General features: G+C 34.5%; 1 protein-coding gene across 3 annotated transcripts in view; it reads left to right on the forward strand.

The window, feature by feature from the left end:
• IFT74 (intraflagellar transport 74) overlaps window positions 1–22,957 on the forward strand; it is a 90,311-nt gene that overhangs the window by 55,907 nt on the left and 11,447 nt on the right. For all 3 annotated transcript variants that reach the window (XM_024754757.1, XM_024754740.1, XM_024754748.1), the window contains 3 exons: window positions 16,976–17,029; window positions 18,351–18,448; window positions 18,948–19,074. In XM_024754757.1, coding sequence (XP_024610525.1) covers window positions 16,976–17,029; window positions 18,351–18,448; window positions 18,948–19,074 — 279 coding nt within the window. The remainder of the gene's footprint in view (window positions 1–16,975; window positions 17,030–18,350; window positions 18,449–18,947; window positions 19,075–22,957) is intronic.

Below are 22,957 nucleotides of genomic sequence, written 5' to 3' on the forward strand. Positions count from 1 at the left end.
CATATCACAGACATCTAAATATCTAACAGCTACAATGTGATAAATATGTATCATAGTAGAAGTATGCATAAAATGCTACAGGATCATTGGATTACTGTCCTAAACTTCAAATGAATTCATTGCAATTTACTCTATAATTTATATGCTGCTTTCAAGAGTAGTAAAAACATAAAATACAACCCTTTTCTTTGGTTTGTCTGTAGGATACTTCTTCCTACTCATAGTTCCAAGGCCCAGGTTAGAAGTTTTTATTCTCTGATTATGTCAGGTAAAATAGAATTTATAAAGACAGAATAGTTTTGTTTTAGGGCACGGGTTCTGCAACCCGAATGCCAGGATTCAAATCTGAGCTGTGCTGTTTTACTGGCTGATCTCAGACGTGCTACTTGACCTTGCTGTACCTTAGTTTCCTCATCTTTAAAGTGGAGATAATAACAGTACCTACCTTCCTTTTAGGGTTACTGTGAAGGTTAGATGAATGGAGCGTGTGTGTATGTGTGTGTGTGTGTATGACTCAGAATAGCATGCAATTTAAAAATTGCACATAAATGTTATTAGCTGTTACTATCAATGCTATTAATTTTTTTTAGTTTTTTTAGAACAGCTTTACAAAGGTTTAATTGACATACAATACAGTAAACATATTTAAAGTACATAATTTGATAAGTTTTGACATATGCATCCACCTGTGAAACCATTACCACAATCAAGAGAGTAAACATACCCAGCGATCCCCAAAATCTCCTAATACCCTTTTGCAGCCTCTCCCTCCCACTCCTACCTGCTTCACTCTCCCATCCTCAAGTAACCAATGATCTTGTTTCTGTCACTGTTGATTAATTTACATTTTCTAGAATTTTATATAAACAGAATCATAACTATGTACACATTTTTCTCTGGTCCTTCACTCAGCATAATTATTTTAAGATTTATCCATATATTTTCACATGTCACCAGTTAGCTCCTGTTCATTGCTGAGTAGTATTCCACTGTGAAGATAAACTACAGTTTATTTATTCATTCTTCTTTGTCTGACTTGGATTAATTATTTTTAATGATTCCATTTTATCTTCTTTATTGGTCTTTCAGCTATAATTCTTTGTTTTGTTATTTTAGTGGTTGCTTTAGGATATTGTGTATATCTTTAACTTACCACAGTCTACCTTCATGTTATATTATACCTCATTATGTATAGTATAAGAACCTTAGCAATGACATGCTTCTACTTCTCCCTTCCTGGTCTTTGTGGTATTGTCATCACACATTTTCCTTTTACATATTTTATAAGGTAATAACTACATAGCTATTTTTTTCACACACATACACTGTATTTTATTTTTACAAGAGATAAGTAAACTGACAGCAAGCATTGTATATGGATGACCACAACAAAAGCAACAATGATTGCAATTACCGAACACAAAACACACTCATACTATGTCATAATATTGACATTCAGTCCAGTAATCCTCCACTGTAACAGCTCCTTTACTTTGCAGTGAAAATTGGTTTGTATATTTTTTGCCTCTGAGTCCTTGTGGGATTTTTTTTTTAATTCAAACAGAAAGTCAGAAAATTATAATCATTCTCATCAGTTCAATCAGTCCCATGTAATTAATTTTTTTTTCATCTTGATCTTTTGTTAGCACTTTTATGAATTCATCAGTTTTCCATTAGGGTTCTGAAAATGCTTATTCATTCAGTTCAGCAGTACAGTCAGTTACCAGAAACCTGCACTTCTCAGAGTCTTTTCCATGAATTCCTTGAAGATGAAACCCTTTTATAGGAACATTTTTGCAAAAGCATCAGAGTACACCCAGAACTGTCTGTAAATGACAAAAGACTTAAAAATGACCACGGTTAAAGATTTGATGAAAGTTCATAATAATGCAATTGACAAGGAAATTTAGTTATTTCTGAGATATCCATTTTGCATAGCTATTATTTTTGACAGTCAATTATATTTTTAAAAGATTACTAATAAGGAGCAAAATCTTACTATTTACCCATGTAGTTACCATTTCTGCTGTTCTTCAGTCCTTAATGTAGATTCCAGATTTCCATCTGAGATCTTTCTCTTTCTGCTTGAAGGACTTTAAACATTTCTTGTAGTTATGGTCTGCTGGTGATGAATGCTTTCAGCTTTTGTATGTCTGAGAATGCCTATTTGCCTTCATTTTCAAAGGATATTTTTGCTGGGTATAGTCAAGGTTGACAGATTTTATCTTTCAGTACTTTAGAGATGTTGATCCACTGTCTTCTCACTTATATTGTTTCTGATTAGAAATCTTTTTTTTAACATTTTTATTGGAGTATAATTGCTTTACAATGGTGTGTTAGTTTCTGCTTTATAACAAAGTGAATCACTCATACATATACATTTATCCCCATATCTCTTCCCTCTTGCGTCTCCCTCCCTTCCACCCTCCCTATCTCACCCTTCTAGCTGGTCGCAAAGCATCGAGCTGATCTCCCTGTGTTATGCAACTGCTTCCCACTAGCTATCTATTTTACATTTGGTAGTGTATATATGTCCATACATACACTACCACTCTCTCACTTTGTCCCAGCTTACCCTTCCCCCTCCCCGTGTCCTCAAGTCCATTCTCTAGTAGGTCTGCATCTTTATTCCCATCTTGCCCCTAGGTTCTTTGTGACGATTTATTTATTTATTTTTTAGATTCCATATATGTATTAGCATACGGTATTTGTTTTTCTCTTTCTGACTTACTTCACTCTGTATGACAGACTCTAGGTCCATCCACCTCACTACAAATAACTCAATTTTGTTTCTTTTTATGGCTGAGTAATATTCCATTGTATATATGTGCCACATCTTCTTCATCCATTCATCTGTCGATGGACACTTAGGTTGCTTCCATGTCCTGGCTATTGTAAATAGAGCTGCAATGAACATTTTGGTACATGACTCTTTTTGAATTATGGTTTTCTCAGGGTATATGTGCCCAGTAGTGGGATTGCTGGGTCATATGGTAGTTCTATTTTTAGTTTTTTAAGGAACCTCCATACTGTTCTCCATAGTGGCTGTATCAATTTACATTCCCACCAATAGTGTATGAGGGTTCCCTTTTCTCCACACCCTCTCCAGCATTTATTGTTTGTAGATTTTTTGATGATGGCCATTCTGACAGGTGTGAGATGATATCTCATTGTAGTTTTGATTTGCATTTCTCTAATGATTAATGATGTTGAGCATTCTTTCATGTGTTTGTTGGCAATCTGTATATCTTCTTTGGAGAAATGTCTATTTAGGTCTTCTGCCCATTTTTGGATTGGGTTGTTTGTTTTTTTGATATTGAGCTGCATAAGCTGCTTAAATTTTGGAGCTTAATCCTTTGTCGGTTGCTTCATTTGCAAATATTTTTGTTTTTATTTCCATTTCTCTAGGAGGTGAGTCAGAAAGGATCTTGCTGTGATCTATATCATAGAGTGTTCTGCCTATGTTTTCCTCTAAGAGTTTTATAGTGTCTGGCCTTATATTTAGGTCTTTAATCCATTTTGAGTTTATTTTTGTGTATGGTGTTAGGGAGTGTTCTAATTTCATAGGTTCCCCATGACCTACAAGATAAAGTTTAAGAATCTTTGTGTGGCATTCTAGTCCCTCCATAATCTGACCTGTACATTGTCAGTCTCCTCTCCTACCCCTCAGCATCTCTATCCTTACATTCTAAGAATAATAATAATAATCTACCAGTGGTACCTCATACCTCACCCTCTTATCATACATCAAAGGATTGTTTCATGCTCAATCCTTTGCTCCTATTATTTGTTCCCTTTTCTTGAATGTTCTTTTCTCTGTTACTTACTTTACTAACTTCTCATTTTTTAAGATCTAGCTCAGGTATCCTTTCATATCCAACATAGTAACCGTAATTTCTCTCCCTGACCTATTTCTGGGCTGGGCTAAGTGAGTGATCCCCTCCGTTATCAGAACACACGGCATAAATGTATTGACCACATTACTTTACCACTTTCTACTTAGGTGTTTGTCTTTTCCCTTAAGCTATACATCCTCCGGGATAGGGACTGTGTCTTGTTCACTTTGGTAACCTCTTTCATCAACACAATGCCTGGAAAAATAAACATTCAATAAGTCTTTGTGGAATGAATTAAACAGTCCTGTATTTTATTTATATATTTTTAAATAATTTTTTTTTTTTGGCTGCACCATGCAGCTTGTGGGATTTTTAGTTCCCCATCCAGGGACTGAACCCAGGCCCTCAGCAGTGAGAGCATGGAGTCCTAACAGCTGGACAGCCAGGGAATTCCCAGTCCTGTATTTTAGAAGGGAAAGATTTGTAGAATGAATTAAAGGTGAGAGTTGGCCTCTAGTCACTTCTTTGGGCCCTCTAGTTCTTAAGATATACAAATGCACTCTTATCTACAGAGAGAGCTGGATTAGTTAGCAACAGTTTTATTACTTTTTAGAGGATCCCTACCTTCGATTTATGATTTCCAGTAAAGAGGTGGATTCTTATCTACATCTGCATTCTCAGCAGTCCCTTGACTCAAGATTGTGGATAATCTGCTCCTTAAGATGTGGAGGATTATCAAGTCATTTTGACTTTCTGGTCCATACTTATCTCTACCCCCAGCTTTATTCCTTCTGGCCCATTTTATTAATTTCTTAGATGTTACCTGGTTTCTTCCATTTATGGCACCTGTGTGTAATCCAGCTAGGCCACCTTTTGCCTTGTAGGGGTTCTGGTTAACATAACACTTAAACTGTAAATGTGTTTGTACATGTCTGACTTTGTTAGTACTTGCTCCAACCCTTCAGTTTTCAAATAAACTTTTAAAAGGTTTGCATAATTCATTCTAAATTTAAAGGCATCCTTTGATACTGGTTTAGGTACAGTTATGTTCTCTGCTAGATATTAATGGTGGTCCTGTAATCCAACAGCTTCTTCAAGTTCATCATATTTTTGCACTTTTTAAGTCCTTAAAGTTATAATTTGCTAAAAGTTACATTGTCTCAAAGTTAACTAAATAAAATCAATTAACAGTTTTTTGGCTATTCTACAAAAATCTTCATTATTCCTAGATGCTGAGTTATCAGTTTCTGTGACAATCTGGATAATGCAGAAAAAATCCTCATAATACGCTTACACTTTTGACCAATTCTAGACGGGCTTCTTTGCTCTCAAATCTTTATTTAGTCTTTGTAAGTAATTTTTAATGGTGAAATAATCTCGTAACAGAGAATTTTCGTTATAATAAGATGTCATCACTTTTTTAAACTGCTAGAGGATTTAATCCTATTATGTTAAGTATTTGTTAGACTTCACCCCTACAGTCGTTTTACTTTATTGCTGGATCAGGTAACTTTGTTATATGGGTTCTAAAAATACTTAGGTTTAAATATGTGTGCTATCCTATATTTTAGCAGGAAAGGAATTGTTACTATTTTTGCTAACTAGAAGCAGTGAGAAATAGCTCTATTGAAAGTTGTTATATGGTCAGAACTCGGCTACAATCTGCATCATTATTAAAGCAGAGCACTATTGGCAGATGCCATGCTACTTTTCAGAAAAGCTTGATTTCTCCTGGAATCCATCCTGATTTCTCCTTTCTCAAGCTGAAGTGCCAACCATTAAATATTTACTTAATTGTTGCTTTTTAAAATGCTCCTTCTGTATGAGAAAGGGAAAGTAATGGAAAAGGCGTTGTAGCTCTAGGTGAAGGCAACAAGATAATAGTAGCCTATATTATTTTTATTATTGTTTTACCTAAAGATTTACTTCTAACATATAGTTGAGTAATTAGTTTTTGATAAGGTAATTGTTGACTAAGAAAATTTATTCTCACCACAAATTAATTTTTGTATATTTCATATTGAAGGTCCCTCAAAGTAAATGGTGTTTATTGGTCCACTTAACTCAGGCCTCTACTGTACTCTTCACTATATTCTGTTAAATTCTAAAAAGAGCAGTGTTACTATTTTAAGACACGACAAAACCTTTCATGGTGTAGGAATACAAAATAAGTGATTGTCTATGCAGAACTCCTGAGCGTTTTGAAATCTGGTTAATTCTCAGCTTTACCCAGTGCAGCTTAGGTTTAGACTTTCTCAGGTCTGCTAAATTAGTTACCATTTGTCCATCTACTTCCAGCTTCCAAAATTTTATTACTATTGTTTCATCTCCTATTTTCCTCATTGCTGGGAGTTTGACCTTTAAAAATTCTTTTTACTATAATTTTAGTGGAGTTTGGGGGGTGGGGCAGGTTAGGGTTAGATGTGCATGTTCAACCTACCATCTTTGTCAAAAAATTACCAGTTATAAACTTACCCAGAATTTCTGAAGCGTTTTAATCACCTTGAATGTACTTCATTTTATGGGTGTGTGTGTGTGTGTGTGTGTATGTGTATGTGTGTGTTGCCTCAAATGACCATTCTCATGTATTGTCATTAACTGTGCAAATTATCAGTCAGCATCTAGGAGGTTACCCCTTCCTACTTTTTAAAAATTTTCCTTAACGTAGTTAAAGTTATTTTAAAGACTCCAATTAACTTATTTTAATTGTGTACTTTTTATGTACAACCTGGTGTGTACTTAATGTGGTAAATTCAAGCAATACAAAAGTGTATAAAGTAAAAATCATCTCCTTTCTCCTCATACGCATCCCATTCTGCAGAGGTAATCATTATTTACAGTTTGATATGTGTAGCCTTTTAGACTTTTTTCTATACACGGCATATATATATATATATTTAATGTATATGCATTTAATTGAGTGATACAGTTCTTCTGAGCTTGAGTCTTTTCATTTAACTGTATATAATGAACATTCTTCCATATGAGGATGTATATACTTCATTCTAAGAAGTATAGCATAGTAGCCAATGTCAGACTAAGAATGGTCCCTGGCACATATTTAAGTACTTACAAAAACTATTAGCTGTAGTCATGTTGATATTCTTGTTAAATAGTATTAGCTGTATCCACATTGACATTAGGTTGTTTCTAATTTTTCACTACCAAGAACAATGCTGCAGTAAATAACCTTGATAAGTATATGTTTGTTAATTTGTATATTTCTATAGGCTAAATTTCTAGAAGTGAAATTTTGAATAGAAAGTTACTTATGTATACAATTTTGATTATTTTTGAAAATTTCTTTCCAGAAATGGTTGTACCAGTTTATACATCCAGCAGCAGTATGTGAAAGTGCTTCCTCACAAGTGCTAATTACTTCTCTGACACTTCACTGTTCTCAAAGGCCTGAATTTGTAGTACTACCATGATCCACGAGGTGGAGCTAATTTTCTGGACATCTGCATGCTCAGACAAGGCTTAAGGAACACAGTTTACAAAGTACAGTCACATTTCTCCCCAGGAAGGATTTTTGGGCATTATTGCTCACTACAAATTATTCCTTCAATTTTACAGTACAGTATCTTCCCAAAGATTGGTAAAACGGAATATCATGTGCTTATCAATACAGCATATCACAGACATCTAAATATCTAACAGCTACAATGTGATAAATATGTATCATAGTAGAAGTATGCATAAAATGCTACAGGATCATTGGATTACTGTCCTAAACTTCAAATGAATTCATTGCAATTTACTCTATAATTTATATGCTGCTTTCAAGAGTAGTAAAAACATAAAATACAACCCTTTTCTTTGGTTTGTCTGTAGGATACTTCTTCCTACTCATAGTTCCAAGGCCCAGGTTAGAAGTTTTTATTCTCTGATTATGTCAGGTAAAATAGAATTTATAAAGACAGAATAGTTTTGTTTTAGGGCACGGGTTCTGCAACCCGAATGCCAGGATTCAAATCTGAGCTGTGCTGTTTTACTGGCTGATCTCAGACGTGCTACTTGACCTTGCTGTACCTTAGTTTCCTCATCTTTAAAGTGGAGATAATAACAGTACCTACCTTCCTTTTAGGGTTACTGTGAAGGTTAGATGAATGGAGCGTGTGTGTATGTGTGTGTGTGTGTATGACTCAGAATAGCATGCAATTTAAAAATTGCACATAAATGTTATTAGCTGTTACTATCAATGCTATTAATTTTTTTTAGTTTTTTTAGAACAGCTTTACAAAGGTTTAATTGACATACAATACAGTAAACATATTTAAAGTACATAATTTGATAAGTTTTGACATATGCATCCACCTGTGAAACCATTACCACAATCAAGAGAGTAAACATACCCAGCGATCCCCAAAATCTCCTAATACCCTTTTGCAGCCTCTCCCTCCCACTCCTACCTGCTTCACTCTCCCATCCTCAAGTAACCAATGATCTTGTTTCTGTCACTGTTGATTAATTTACATTTTCTAGAATTTTATATAAACAGAATCATAACTATGTACACATTTTTCTCTGGTCCTTCACTCAGCATAATTATTTTAAGATTTATCCATATATTTTCACATGTCACCAGTTAGCTCCTGTTCATTGCTGAGTAGTATTCCACTGTGAAGATAAACTACAGTTTATTTATTCATTCTTCTTTGTCTGACTTGGATTAATTATTTTTAATGATTCCATTTTATCTTCTTTATTGGTCTTTCAGTTATAATTCTTTGTTTTGTTATTTTAGTGGTTGCTTTAGGATATTGTGTATATCTTTAACTTACCACAGTCTACCTTCATGTTATATTATACCTCATTATGTATAGTATAAGAACCTTAGCAATGACATGCTTCTACTTCTCCCTTCCTGGTCTTTGTGGTATTGTCATCACACATTTTCCTTTTACATATTTTATAAGGTAATAACTACATAGCTATTTTTTTCACACACATACACTGTATTTTATTTTTACAAGAGATAAGTAAACTGACAGCAAGCATTGTATATGGATGACCACAACAAAAGCAACAATGATTGCAATTACCGAACACAAAACACACTCATACTATGTCATAATATTGACATTCAGTCCAGTAATCCTCCACTGTAACAGCTCCTTTACTTTGCAGTGAAAATTGGTTTGTATATTTTTTGCCTCTGAGTCCTTGTGGGATTTTTTTTTTAATTCAAACAGAAAGTCAGAAAATTATAATCATTCTCATCAGTTCAATCAGTCCCATGTAATTAATTTTTTTTTCATCTTGATCTTTTGTTAGCACTTTTATGAATTCATCAGTTTTCCATTAGGGTTCTGAAAATGCTTATTCATTCAGTTCAGCAGTACAGTCAGTTACCAGAAACCTGCACTTCTCAGAGTCTTTTCCATGAATTCCTTGAAGATGAAACCCTTTTATAGGAACATTTTTGCAAAAGCATCAGAGTACACCCAGAACTGTCTGTAAATGACAAAAGACTTAAAAATGACCACGGTTAAAGATTTGATGAAAGTTCATAATAATGCAATTGACAAGGAAATTTAGTTATTTCTGAGATATCCATTTTGCATAGCTATTATTTTTGACAGTCAATTATATTTTTAAAAGATTACTAATAAGGAGCAAAATCTTACTATTTACCCATGTAGTTACCATTTCTGCTGTTCTTCAGTCCTTAATGTAGATTCCAGATTTCCATCTGAGATCTTTCTCTTTCTGCTTGAAGGACTTTAAACATTTCTTGTAGTTATGGTCTGCTGGTGATGAATGCTTTCAGCTTTTGTATGTCTGAGAATGCCTATTTGCCTTCATTTTCAAAGGATATTTTTGCTGGGTATAGTCAAGGTTGACAGATTTTATCTTTCAGTACTTTAGAGATGTTGATCCACTGTCTTCTCACTTATATTGTTTCTGATTAGAAATCTTTTTTTTAACATTTTTATTGGAGTATAATTGCTTTACAATGGTGTGTTAGTTTCTGCTTTATAACAAAGTGAATCACTCATACATATACATTTATCCCCATATCTCTTCCCTCTTGCGTCTCCCTCCCTTCCACCCTCCCTATCTCACCCTTCTAGCTGGTCGCAAAGCATCGAGCTGATCTCCCTGTGTTATGCAACTGCTTCCCACTAGCTATCTATTTTACATTTGGTAGTGTATATATGTCCATACATACACTACCACTCTCTCACTTTGTCCCAGCTTACCCTTCCCCCTCCCCGTGTCCTCAAGTCCATTCTCTAGTAGGTCTGCATCTTTATTCCCATCTTGCCCCTAGGTTCTTTGTGACGATTTATTTATTTATTTTTTAGATTCCATATATGTATTAGCATACGGTATTTGTTTTTCTCTTTCTGACTTACTTCACTCTGTATGACAGACTCTAGGTCCATCCACCTCACTACAAATAACTCAATTTTGTTTCTTTTTATGGCTGAGTAATATTCCATTGTATATATGTGCCACATCTTCTTCATCCATTCATCTGTCGATGGACACTTAGGTTGCTTCCATGTCCTGGCTATTGTAAATAGAGCTGCAATGAACATTTTGGTACATGACTCTTTTTGAATTATGGTTTTCTCAGGGTATATGTGCCCAGTAGTGGGATTGCTGGGTCATATGGTAGTTCTATTTTTAGTTTTTTAAGGAACCTCCATACTGTTCTCCATAGTGGCTGTATCAATTTACATTCCCACCAATAGTGTATGAGGGTTCCCTTTTCTCCACACCCTCTCCAGCATTTATTGTTTGTAGATTTTTTGATGATGGCCATTCTGACAGGTGTGAGATGATATCTCATTGTAGTTTTGATTTGCATTTCTCTAATGATTAATGATGTTGAGCATTCTTTCATGTGTTTGTTGGCAATCTGTATATCTTCTTTGGAGAAATGTCTATTTAGGTCTTCTGCCCATTTTTGGATTGGGTTGTTTGTTTTTTTGATATTGAGCTGCATAAGCTGCTTAAATTTTGGAGCTTAATCCTTTGTCGGTTGCTTCATTTGCAAATATTTTTGTTTTTATTTCCATTTCTCTAGGAGGTGAGTCAGAAAGGATCTTGCTGTGATCTATATCATAGAGTGTTCTGCCTATGTTTTCCTCTAAGAGTTTTATAGTGTCTGGCCTTATATTTAGGTCTTTAATCCATTTTGAGTTTATTTTTGTGTATGGTGTTAAGGAGTGTTTTTAATTTCATTCTTTTACATATAACTGTCCAGTTTGCCCAGTACCACTTATTGAAGAGGCTTTCTTTTCTCCATTGTATATTCTTGCCTCCTTTATCAAAGATAAGGTGACCATATGTAATGCTATTAATTTATAAACTGAAACTTTAATAACTTTCCTGGAGATTTTCCCAAAACATATTTGGAAAGTATTTTCCCCAGGATGTACAAGATAATATATTTAGTTTATCAGCTGGTATCTGAGTTTCAAATGGCATCTTTACATTGCTGTTTTGTAGCTTCTCAATATACATACAATGAAGAAGAATGAATCATTGTTTATTGTTCAATTTGGGGATTGGTTAAACTATTTATTTGTATGGTGGTATTATCTTCAGACCAGGCACTTCAGCACCATCTGAAACTTGTTAGAAATAAAACTTCTTGGACTCTACCCCAGACCTACTAAACATGAAACCTTGGGAATAGGGCTTAGCAAATTGTGTTTCAACAAACCCTCCTGATGATTCCGATGCATGCTAAAGTTTGATAACCACTGCTTTAGGAAATAATTAAGAACTTACATTGTGTTTAGTGTACAGGCCAAGGATTACTCATTATACCATCTGATTTTATGGACATTACTCTGTTGAAACAAACTTCTTCATAGTCCTTTTTATTTTCTTTAGAAATGGTGAGGCTTTAGGCAATAATTTAACTTTTACATATTTAGAGAATTTTTATTGTATATATTTTAAATGCCTCTCGTAGATAGAATAATCAGACCTTGTCTGCATAGCTGTAAAGAAACTTTCCTGCCAAAATTTAAAACATTTTGTTGAATGAAAATTGATAAATTGGGTGAAGCTTGAAGCTAAAAGTTAGTTTAAAACATTAAACTTATATGTACTCATTTTAGCATACCAGTTTAGCAATATTTGATATATTAGTTTATCACTTACTGCTATAGTGATGTGCAAAAAGTAGGTGAGAGAGAGACTGAATGTAAAAAGATGAAGTTTAATAGGACTCCAAAACTAATTAAAATTGAAGCAGGAATGGGGGAGGAGAAAGTGCTGTATCTTACTAAAATATGTGAAAATGTTAGAGGGGGTTTAGATAGCTGCTCAATGTGAATTCATGTGATACAGCCTCCAGAACAGCTGGAATCCTAGATTGCATTAACAAAAGATGAATATATGGACTATGAGAAGTGATAGTCTGCTTGGAATCCTGTTTCTTGGCATCATACTTTAAAAGGAATGAAGAAGAACTGGAGTAAGAGTAGAATGAACAGAATGATAACAAGACTGAAACTATGCCACATAAGGAACACTTGAAGGTACTGAACGCTCGAAGGTACCGGGATATTTAGCTTGCCTCAGAAGGACCCCAAGTGCTAGAAAGGAAAGAATCCTACCTTCCAGCAAAAGTACCTTGGTGTTTATTTTTGCCCCTCCTCTCTAATTTTATTTGCTATCTGCTACTTTTTCACCTCTAAAATCAGTAGGTCTGCTGACTTGGGAGCCTTGCAGCCAGAGGAGTCACTAGCTTGTGCCTTGTTGTACACTGATCATGAGAAGATTAGGGTAGCTACCTGTTCTGGAAAATGGTGATTGGACCCTTCTCCAGGGTCAGAACTGCTTCTTAGAGTATAAAAGCCAAGATTGCTCTGTTAAGCCTTGATTCAAGAGAACATTTTATGATAGAGAGGTAAAAGAGTCAGATGACCTTACTGACAAGTGAGGAGAAAGGTGCTTATGGTGGTACTCAGCCCTTTAGTGCTGGAAGAAGAGCCTAGTTCCCTTACTCCACTGGCTGGCTATAGCTGAGAGTATCAAAAAGCAATAGTGTCCTTTCTACAATATCCCAAGTCTTTTGTAACAGTCCGTACTCATTTCTTCTTTCCCTCTTGTAAGGGGAAAGAGGCCTGAATTTATAGTGGAAATTTTTGGGTACTTGTCTTACTAGAGCATAAATTTCTTGAAGGAAAATATCTTATTCATCTCTATAATTCCTCCGTTACCTGTTAAAGTGCCTTGCTGATGTGATACTTTCTATGTAAAAGCCTCCTGAACTCTTTTCACCCATCTGGTTATCATAGTACTTCATATATAGCTTAGTTGCAGTACTTATGTTGCATTGTAACTTTTTGCTTTTGTTCACCTAACAGATTGTACACCCTTCTAGGATAGAGTGGCAACTGTCTTGTTCATTTTGATATCCCCAGCACCTATTATAGTATCTGGCACATAATAGGTACTCACTAAACTTGGAAGAAATAAATTATGTAGAACTATGATCACATCAAATACTCAGAGTTGGAGGATAGCTCTAAAATAACCCTCATTTTATGAACGTGTCCTTTTCCCTTTCCTTTGGTCTCTTCATTGTTGATCTTTCTAAAATGATTAGACCCTTTTTATGGCCTGCTTTGCACCTCCAGTGTGATAACTGATCAGCTTCCCCTGTCTATGATCTTGTCCTCTCCTATAATATTAAATCTAAGGATAGATTTGGTAACAAGCCCTATATTTTACCCTACTTTAGGACTGCCCACATCTGTACATTGCCTCTCATGAGAAGCTCATATTAATCCACCAACTGAGAAATCACAAAATAGAGGAGTTCACTAGGGCCCTGATCTCTTCTCTTTTTAGCAACAGTGATATGGGAGGAGGTTTTATGAAGCTTGGGAATTTGCTAAGATATATGGGAGCTCTGTCCTAACTAATCCAGCTGGCCAGCTGTATAGCTGGGAGACATTGACCAGATATGTCTTCCAGCTCAATCTAATGGCAACTTGGAGCATGGATTTGAGGGGAGAAGGAGGGAGGAATCTCCCAGGTTTCTGACTTGGATGGTAAGTGTATGGTGAAGGGCTTTCAAACATAATAGGCAATACAGAGAGGTACAGACTTTGAGGGGGAAGACTGATGCATTTAATTATGGATAGGCTGTGTATTAGGATGTCATGAAACGTGCCCACATGAATATATGTAGTAAACAATTGGATAAAACAATCTGAAAATTAGGAAAAAGGTCAAATTTAAGAGTTTTTAAACCACAAGAATGAGTGGGATTTCCTTGGATATAATGTAGCATTAGAAGTCAATGAAGAGCAGAATCCAGAATTTAAATGAAGAAAGGGAAAGTTACGAAGAGAAGACAAAGAAGGAATGATCTGAGAGTAAGAAAAACCAGAAAAACCCAACCCCCAGGCAACAAAAAACATAAGCGGAAAAAAAATTGGAAGAAGAGGGGTTGTATCAATAGTGTCAAATATTACAGAGTAAGATAACTTGAAACTGCCCCTTGGATTTGATAATTAAGGAGTCATATAATCTTACTGTGAACAATTTCATTGGAATGTCAGGAGGAGAAGCCTCATTGCAGTGTCGTATGGTCTAATAGCAAGATGAGGAGCTGGAAACAGCATGTGTAGGAAATTCTCTTAAGTTTAGAAGAGGAAAGATAAGATGGTAGTTAAATGCCTGTAAAGCCTAGGATGCAGGCCTTCTTCTTAATCCCTTAATGCCTGGTCAATCTCCCAAGAGGACAACTTCTCAGACAGCCACACAAGGAACTAGGACTTTTTTAGAAACCTAGGCCATGGCAGATTCAGCAGATACTAGCTTTTCTGATACTTCACATATGTTATATAATATTTACGAGCATGTAAGCCTCCTGTGAGGATATTCCAGATCATGTATGCTGCAAGCTCATATTCTTTCCCTTTGCTTCCCATCCAAAAAACTATTGCCATAAATTACTGAATGGTAACATCATTATAGGGCTAATCTTAATCTGTCTATAATGTATTTTTCAAAAAAACTTAATCATATACAAACTTTGTTATTAGTGAAACAAAAAGATCTCTCCCCTTCCCCTTACAACTAATCATGCTGCATCAGTATGCTCTGAGACCATTGTTGATCATCTGAACTGATCAGTAAGGTTGTTAATGCATCCAAAGTCTTAGAGTGAACCAAATGTTTCCCATTTGTTCTGAGTGTTCACTGGCTGGGAATTCATGACCTCTGGGTATTTACTATCCTTGTACAGTAGCTTTCAGCTTTTTACTATGAGTACTGGTGGTGGGGACCTTGACAAGGTTTTCTCTGTATAGGGATTGTCCTCAGTGAATTTGGGAAAAATGTTTTCAGACCAGAAAGCAGAAAAGCTGTCTGCTGACCTGGTTCTCTGACTTTGCCATCACCTTTGTGTACTCGTAACTCACTTCCCACCCAAGCAAGTATACAAGTGGAAGTCCATAGCCTCCATGTAATTAGGGGCTGTATTCTGACTATCTACCTCCACTCCCTAATGTTATTGCTGCTCTAGCCGGTACTTGGCAAAACCGTAGAGCTTATAGGAGGATATATAGAACACAGGCTGACCAATGGGTTTTAGCCTCTGGACTCTAACTATTGGCTCCCCCATTTTCTTAGAACTCTTCTTCCTAAAGTCCTTCTAAATGCCAGCTTCTTACCAGGAACACCCTTAGGAATCTCTTATTCTCTCCATCTTTGCTGGGCATTGTCTTAGTAAGCTTCCTTTGTTTCTCTAGAATGCTAAGATCTAACTGACTTTAATGAAGAAACTGTACAGATTGGATCAAGCACAAATTTATTCTGCTTTCTCTACCTGGGGCCCTGGGAGCACAGGACTGCAGCCATCTCACTAGTTCAGGAAAATAGCCCTGGGCCTCCAAATCTCAATTTCTGTTACACTGAAAATCCTGTTTTTCTAAAATAATCATGATCCACCTCTACTAATGGTCCCTTTATGCAGCTAAAGTGTCCAATTTCATCCATCTGTACGGGCCATGGATTTTTGCCCTTTTAATCATGTCTTTTACATATATTAAGTGCAACATGGCAGTTTCTTCCTCAATTTTCTTTTTTTAAATTTATTTTTCAGTACCACAATGTCCTCGATTACCCAAGCCAGAAACCTGGGAGTCATACTTGACTTCTCCCTCTCTGACCCTCACCAAAATCCTCACCTCACTCTGGCTCTTAAATGTCTCAAATGAAAATCCTCTACCTTACATCCTAATTGCCACCAGGCAGTCTTCCTCTTTCATTTGGATTACTTTGACAACCTCCTGACTGGTCTTATTGCCTCCACTCTTACTTCTCTTTTATTTTCCAGATCAGAAATGCAAGTTGATAATTTTATTCCTCTGCTTAAAATTTTTCAGTAATCTTTGCCCTTAGGAGAGAATCCAGACTTTTATAACATGTGTCTTATAAGGTCTCTCATAACCTGCCTCATCTTTGTGCCACTTTTTCACTTCACATTCTCTGCCTCAGAACTCTTTCGGTTTTCTGTGCTACCATATTCATCCTCACTTTCATATTTCTGTACTTATAATGCTTTGACTTTCAACTCCTTCTATATTTTGACCAAGTAACTCCTATTCATCCATTCTTTATAATGCAGCTTAAATATTATTCTTTAGAGGAAAATTTCCTGGATTCCTGAACTAGATTAATTGTCCTTACTGTGTGCTGCTGTAGCACCCTTTACTTTCATATGATAGCACTTAGTACATTTTAATTGTTAAATCTCTAGACTTTAAGCTCTCTGAGGGAAGTAACCCTGCCATCTTGTTTGCTGTTATGAGCTATTCAGAGATGAAATGAAATTTCATGGGAGCTTATGTTTCCCGTCACCAGTGTGTGCATGTGTAGGTTGAATAGCTCCAAGTTGGAAGTGAAATAGAGAACCATTGGAGAGTCTTTCAGTCCTTTCCAGTCAGGGGATTGTTCTTTCCAAATAGTCAAACATACATATATATATAGCTGTTTTGAAAGACCGTGTAAGTCAATGTAAATGAATTTCACCTAATTGAAAATACTGAATATTTAATGACTAATGGCATATAGAGGACCTAAGAGATATTTCTGATTTAGAGTACTATATCTTAAGTTCTTGAAACTAATGTTAAATTTTTTATCTCTTATAGGTGAAATGAATCAGAAGTACAAGGAGCTAAAAAAAAGGGAGGAAAATATGGACAGTAAGTGATAATCTTATAGATGTGAAAATATATTCTCAGTTGTTCATTTATACTGAATCAGAGATCTCATTTTGAGAAGATATAATGACTAATAATAGTGCAGAAGTGTGGACATTCAAAGCATTTGCCTTGAAGTATTACTAAATATCTAGCATAGTTTAGATGGGTAGAGAATTCTAGAAAGATTTTGTACATGTGTATGTATGTGTATGACTGTATGTTAGGGATAGATTCTAAAGCTAATATGTACATTTATAGTCTGTATAGTCTATAGACCACTCATTGATTGTTGAATGTTCTCTTTCACATGCTTCACCTTTAATATCTTTCACCTTTTTTTAAGCTTTTCATAGTACTTATCTCATTATTTATTAGCCCTCACCTCTGATTTTGTTTCTTGGTTCTATTACTAACTGAAGCTTTAGTAGCCTTCTATTGTACCTTCTTATTCACTTTTTTTAAAAATCTGAATTTGACTTTGTAAATAGATCTTCACTTAAACTTATGTTGTACATTCATAAGTTTATCAAAATTGACTATATTAACGATTACTGGTTTCCTTTTTAAATTATTATTTTTTAAAAATCTGACATTTTTATAGGTCTGAGGCCAATTGTTACCTTCATAGAAACATGTTATAAAGCAGTAATTACCAACTCTGACTTAACGATATCCCAAGATTTCTTTTAAATCTCAGCAAGTACCAAAAATTATCTCAGAATTAATTTGTTGTTTCATGCTAATAGTAAAATTATTTTAAGTTAATTTTTGGAAGATCCATAGAAATATTTTAAGAATGTAAGTAAGAGCAAATTATGTACTAGTTCTATGTTAGAGAAGAAAAGGGAGGATTTCTTAGAATATTTATTTGTAACAATAAATTACTAAACTTACTTAGTTGAGACTAATTTGGCATTATAAAATACTCAGTTTGCAGGTAAAAAAGGTAGTTAGTAATATTTTCCAAAGTAAAGTTAGTGGCTAATTATAGATGTTAATTGTAGGTGTATCAGTGAGATCCTAGTGTAAAAACATAGGATTTATTCTCATCTCCATTTTATCAACTGTTACTTCTGAGCCTGAATTTATAAATTTTTAGTTTATTTATATTAAGGTCGTAGCAAACTTTAAAAGCCTGAAAGTATGTAGAAATGTTCTTATTGAGTAGTTTAATTACCCTTGGGTTAATAAAAAATTAAACAGTGATAGTTTAAAATTTGCCTTGAATTTCTAAAAAGTACTTTTCACACCTACAAGTCAGAGCTTATGTAGTGTTTAGCTATATCAACAGTAGCATCTCATCATATTTTTCAATTGGCAGCCTTTATTGAGACTTTTGAGGAAACTAAGAACCAGGAACTGGAAAGGAAGGCACAGATAGAAGCCAACATTGTTGCACTCTTAGAGCACTGTAGTCGAGTAAGTACCATGTACCTGTCTTAGTGTCTTCATTATTTTTACTGTGATTACCTTTCTAAATACAACTCAAAAACTGCAGTGGTTCACTATTATGTAAGAGTACAGGATACCTAATTAGTATCTTGATTCCTCAAAAAACATTTATTGAGCAGCTACTATTGTGTGGTACCATAGGAGGAAAAATGCATGGTCTCTTTTCAATATTCTAAGTGTTTTAAAAATCCAGTCAGTTCCTAAAATAGAATAGTTGAATTTTTGCTACAGTAAAATAAAGCAAATGTAAAAGAAACAATTCTGAATTTTAATTTAACCTCTCCTTATTGAGAAAACCACTTTGAATCTCACTGTATTCTTTTATAAAATATATATATAATGAATGATGTATTTCAAAAAAGAATACCCCTTCAAAACATCCAGTCCTTTAGCAGCATTTTCAAGAGTTTTATTGGAAAGTTAAATCAGTGGAATTTTTTCCACTTTTATGTCTCTGCAAATACAGAATATAAATCGTATGAAACAGATATCCTCTATCACCAATCAAGAGCTGAAGATGATGCAGGATGATCTCAATTTTAAATCTACTGAAATGCAGAAATCACAAAGTACGGCTAGGAATCTGACTTCAGGTGAGGAAACAACCTAGATTTTAATATCCTTTTTTTCTGTAACAAACTGGAACTTTTAAAATCTAATGTTATTCTCTTTGATTTTTTTTGAAAGACTGAGGATATAATTTATGACTGCCTATTGCTGCAGTCATTCATAGGCTCAGAATTTTTTGTGACTTTTCATATCAACTTAATAATAATTCATTGGGATATTCTCACTCATTTAACATTTATTATTTGCTTTATGCCTTTGCTGTAACTTGAGTATACAGGGATTAAAAAAAAAAAATCCAGTCTGTTTCCTCAAGAAACTTGCAATCTGGTGGAATGACAAACAATTGAAGTGTAATGAAACAGTGTTAAGATAGAAGGATAAGGAGCAATGGACGTGCACAGGGCTCATATCCACTGTGGTCTTGGGTAGTTAGGAGAGAGGTATCCTAGAGGTGGTAATGTTTTAATTATAGTTTCAGCCATTATGACTAACATGAGACTAGAGTAGCATTGTCCAAAAGAAATGTAATGCCAGCCACATATATATTTTGAATTGCCTAGTAGCCACATTAAAAAAATAAAAAGAGACAGGTGAATTTTAATAATATATTATATTTAACCCAGTGTATTCAAAATATTATCATTTCAACATGTAGTCAATATAAAATGATCAATGAGATTTTACAGTTACAGCCCATCTCAATTTGGACTGGACACATTCCAGTGCTCAAAAGTCATATGTGGCTAGTGGCTGCCATTTGGATAGTGCAGGTAGGGATTAGAAACAAATATAATTGAGCTTAAAGAGCCTAGGATAAAGTCAAGTCAAAATTTGTATAGTGTCTTTGGTTTTTTGAAGTGGTGGATTCTAACTATGATGGTGTATGGTGACTTTGAATTAGCTATGTTTATTTATCTACTGGAAATTACTCTGGCAGTTTGTGAGATCATGGAGAAGGAAGACGCTATTTGCTAACTTAAAAATGTTCAAAGATTCCCAAAATGGAATAGTTTCTGTAATATCCCTTTATCTGGAATCCCCAAATCTAAAAAAGCTCTTTACAGCAAACCTAACCTGACCTGAACTGACATGAGGCTTTTTAATTATCCTACCTAGTGTGACTGTTCATACTTTTTGCTGCAGGAGTATATTGATCTACTTGATGTCGGGTGCTGCCTCAGACCCTGTCATGGGAGTTGTATAATAATCAGTATATACACTATATTACTTTTCTAAAATTCAAAGAATTCTACATTCTAAAACACAACTGCCTAGGAGTTTTATATAAAGGATTGTGAATCCATAAATGCATATTGAACGCTATTAATATGCAGTTGAATTTAAATTGATGATATAGGTGGAAAATTGTCATTCTGTACATTTATTTTATCTGCCCAGATTTGCTTAAAGTTTGTTTGCCATAGTTTTATTTGTATATCTGAATTATATTCCACGTAAGTGGAGCATTCTAAATTTGATTTATACCTACTGTTGGTTTAACTATGAGTATTTTTTTAATTACGATAAAAAACACACGAAATTTACCATCCTAACTATCTGTAAGTGTACAGTATAGTAGTGTTAACTATCTACACATTGTTAATGCAACAGATCTCTAGAACATATTCATCTTGCAAAATTGAAACTTATACCATTGAACCAGCAGCTCCCCATTTCCTCCTCTTGAGCTCCTGCTAACCACACTCTACTTTATATTTCTAAAAGTTTGACTATTTTAGATACCTCATATAAGTGGGATCAGGCAATATTTGCCTTTTTGTGACCAGTTTAGTTCATATCATAATGTCCTCAAGGTTCATCTGTGTTGTGACACATGACAGGATTTATTTTTAAGGCTGAATAATATTCTGTAGTATGTACACACCACATTTTCATTATTCGTTCATTTGTTGGTGGACATTTAGGTTATTTCCACCTCTAGGCTATTGTGAAATCCTGCTGCAGTGAACATAAGTGTGCAAATATCTCTTCAAGATCCCATTTTCAATTATTTTGGATGTATACAACTATGAGTGTTTTTACATCTTTATTTTCTTTTTTCTATAAGCTGAAGAATTTTATGTTTAATTATTTCATCTAAGAAACTTCTGTTTTGTGTTTTAGACCATAGTTTAAAATTTTTCATTTTCTAAGGTCAATATTCAACAAGTTTTTGCCTCCTTTAAGCTACCTTTGTATAATGGCTGTCGAGAAACATACATTTTTTAAAAGGGTAAATATCAATACCAGGAAATGAATTCAATAATCAGGACTTTGTATTCCTTTCATACTTTTATACTTTGTGTTTACATTTCTTTTAAAAACCTAGTCTTCTCCAGAGATGTAGAATTAAAAAAGAATGAGAACTGGCTTCAATGGAGATAAAAATCTGGTTTGTTACTATGATAAGGATTTTACTGAAAGTTTCCCTTTTAAAGTTTGAATTATCTGACCTCCTACAATTAATTTCATTTAGTCAGTTATTTTTAAGTGTTAATTTAAGCCAAGCATATAAATTGTTTTTCCTCTCTTAATACTACCCCCAACAAGAAACTTTTTCTATCTGGAAATCACCATAAGAGGTTTATAATATTCTGGTTCATCTTTCAGAGATAATGAATTTTACATTCCCCTTTTGTGAACTGCCTCCATTTGACCCTTGAAGTTAAAATTGGAACTCACCTGATTTTCTTAGTGTACTCTGTGCTTCTTAATGGAGCAATATCACTCCCAAGGGGGCAAAATTACTTCTTGGGGGGAGGGTAAAAAAAATTTTAGATACTAACTATAAAGTGGCCCTCCAAAAGGTCACTGTACATAAACAGATATACATCTGTAATATAAAAAATTCATGGGAGGTGACTGGGAAAACAATAGTCTACAAAAGGCTCCTTAGGGGGACAGTAATGAAAAAAAAGAAGGTTAAGATACACTGATAAACTGCATGAGTAAAGAGACAAGGAACCTGTCAGCAATAGTTTTTATTTATATTTTTGGAAAGGAAACTCCAGGGAATAAACAAATGCGCTGATGGCAGAATATTTCAGGAACATTTCCCCAGGTCAAAGTGGTTCCTTCTGAGATTTTGCTACTATGTACACACTACTTGGTAAACTTTGCAACTTCATAGCATATCAGAAGGAACTAGTCTGCATCCTCTTCCTGTCTCTTCTCTTGGAGAAGCTTTTAGCTTTTCATGGGGTCCTGCGGTTAAAGGAAGATAAACTTTACCCTGTACCAACCAACCATTTTCTCCTTTTCTCTAGAAAAAGCAGTATATATAGTTTAAAAATGTATTTCCCTAATATATCTTTAAATTAAACTTGTAGTTAGATTTATATAACTTTTCACCGAACAGCCAAAATATACAAAGTAAGTACATTTCCTATTTAGAGCATTGAAACACCGTAAGCTTCAGTGACTTTGATTCAGCACTTTGATTCTCAACTTAACTATTTCCACCCCTAGTAGAAATATTAATCCAATAAAACAAAACCCTCTCAACATTTCAGTCCATATATTGATATATCTTTTAAAATAACATAGAGTCAATGTGGTTGAGTCTTAAGACTCTTTAAAGAGACAGAAGGAAATGTTCACATTTAATTATACTAACTTAGGACAAATTTGGTTGGTAACAACCTCCTTTCTTAAATCAGTGTCTTTTGAAGCTTTTTTTTTTTTTACTATTTGGTATTTTATACTCTATGTGATTTTTGTTATATTCATAAGTAGAGAGTTGCTCGATTCTTGAACATGACATTTTTATTACAATGTCACCTTCCAGGTATATTTTAATCTTTCTGATTTCATAGGTAGAAGAGGAAGGTTTAATAATTAGCAGCTTTGTATTGATTTTTCCATTAGAGAATCTTTATAGGTAATAAAACTTAAATTTATTAAGTC

Source organism: Neophocaena asiaeorientalis, unplaced genomic scaffold, assembly GCF_003031525.2.
Source record: "Neophocaena asiaeorientalis asiaeorientalis breed wild unplaced genomic scaffold, Neophocaena_asiaeorientalis_V1.1 scaffold379, whole genome shotgun sequence".
In the NCBI taxonomy this organism is placed as follows: Eukaryota; Metazoa; Chordata; class Mammalia; order Artiodactyla; family Phocoenidae; genus Neophocaena; species Neophocaena asiaeorientalis.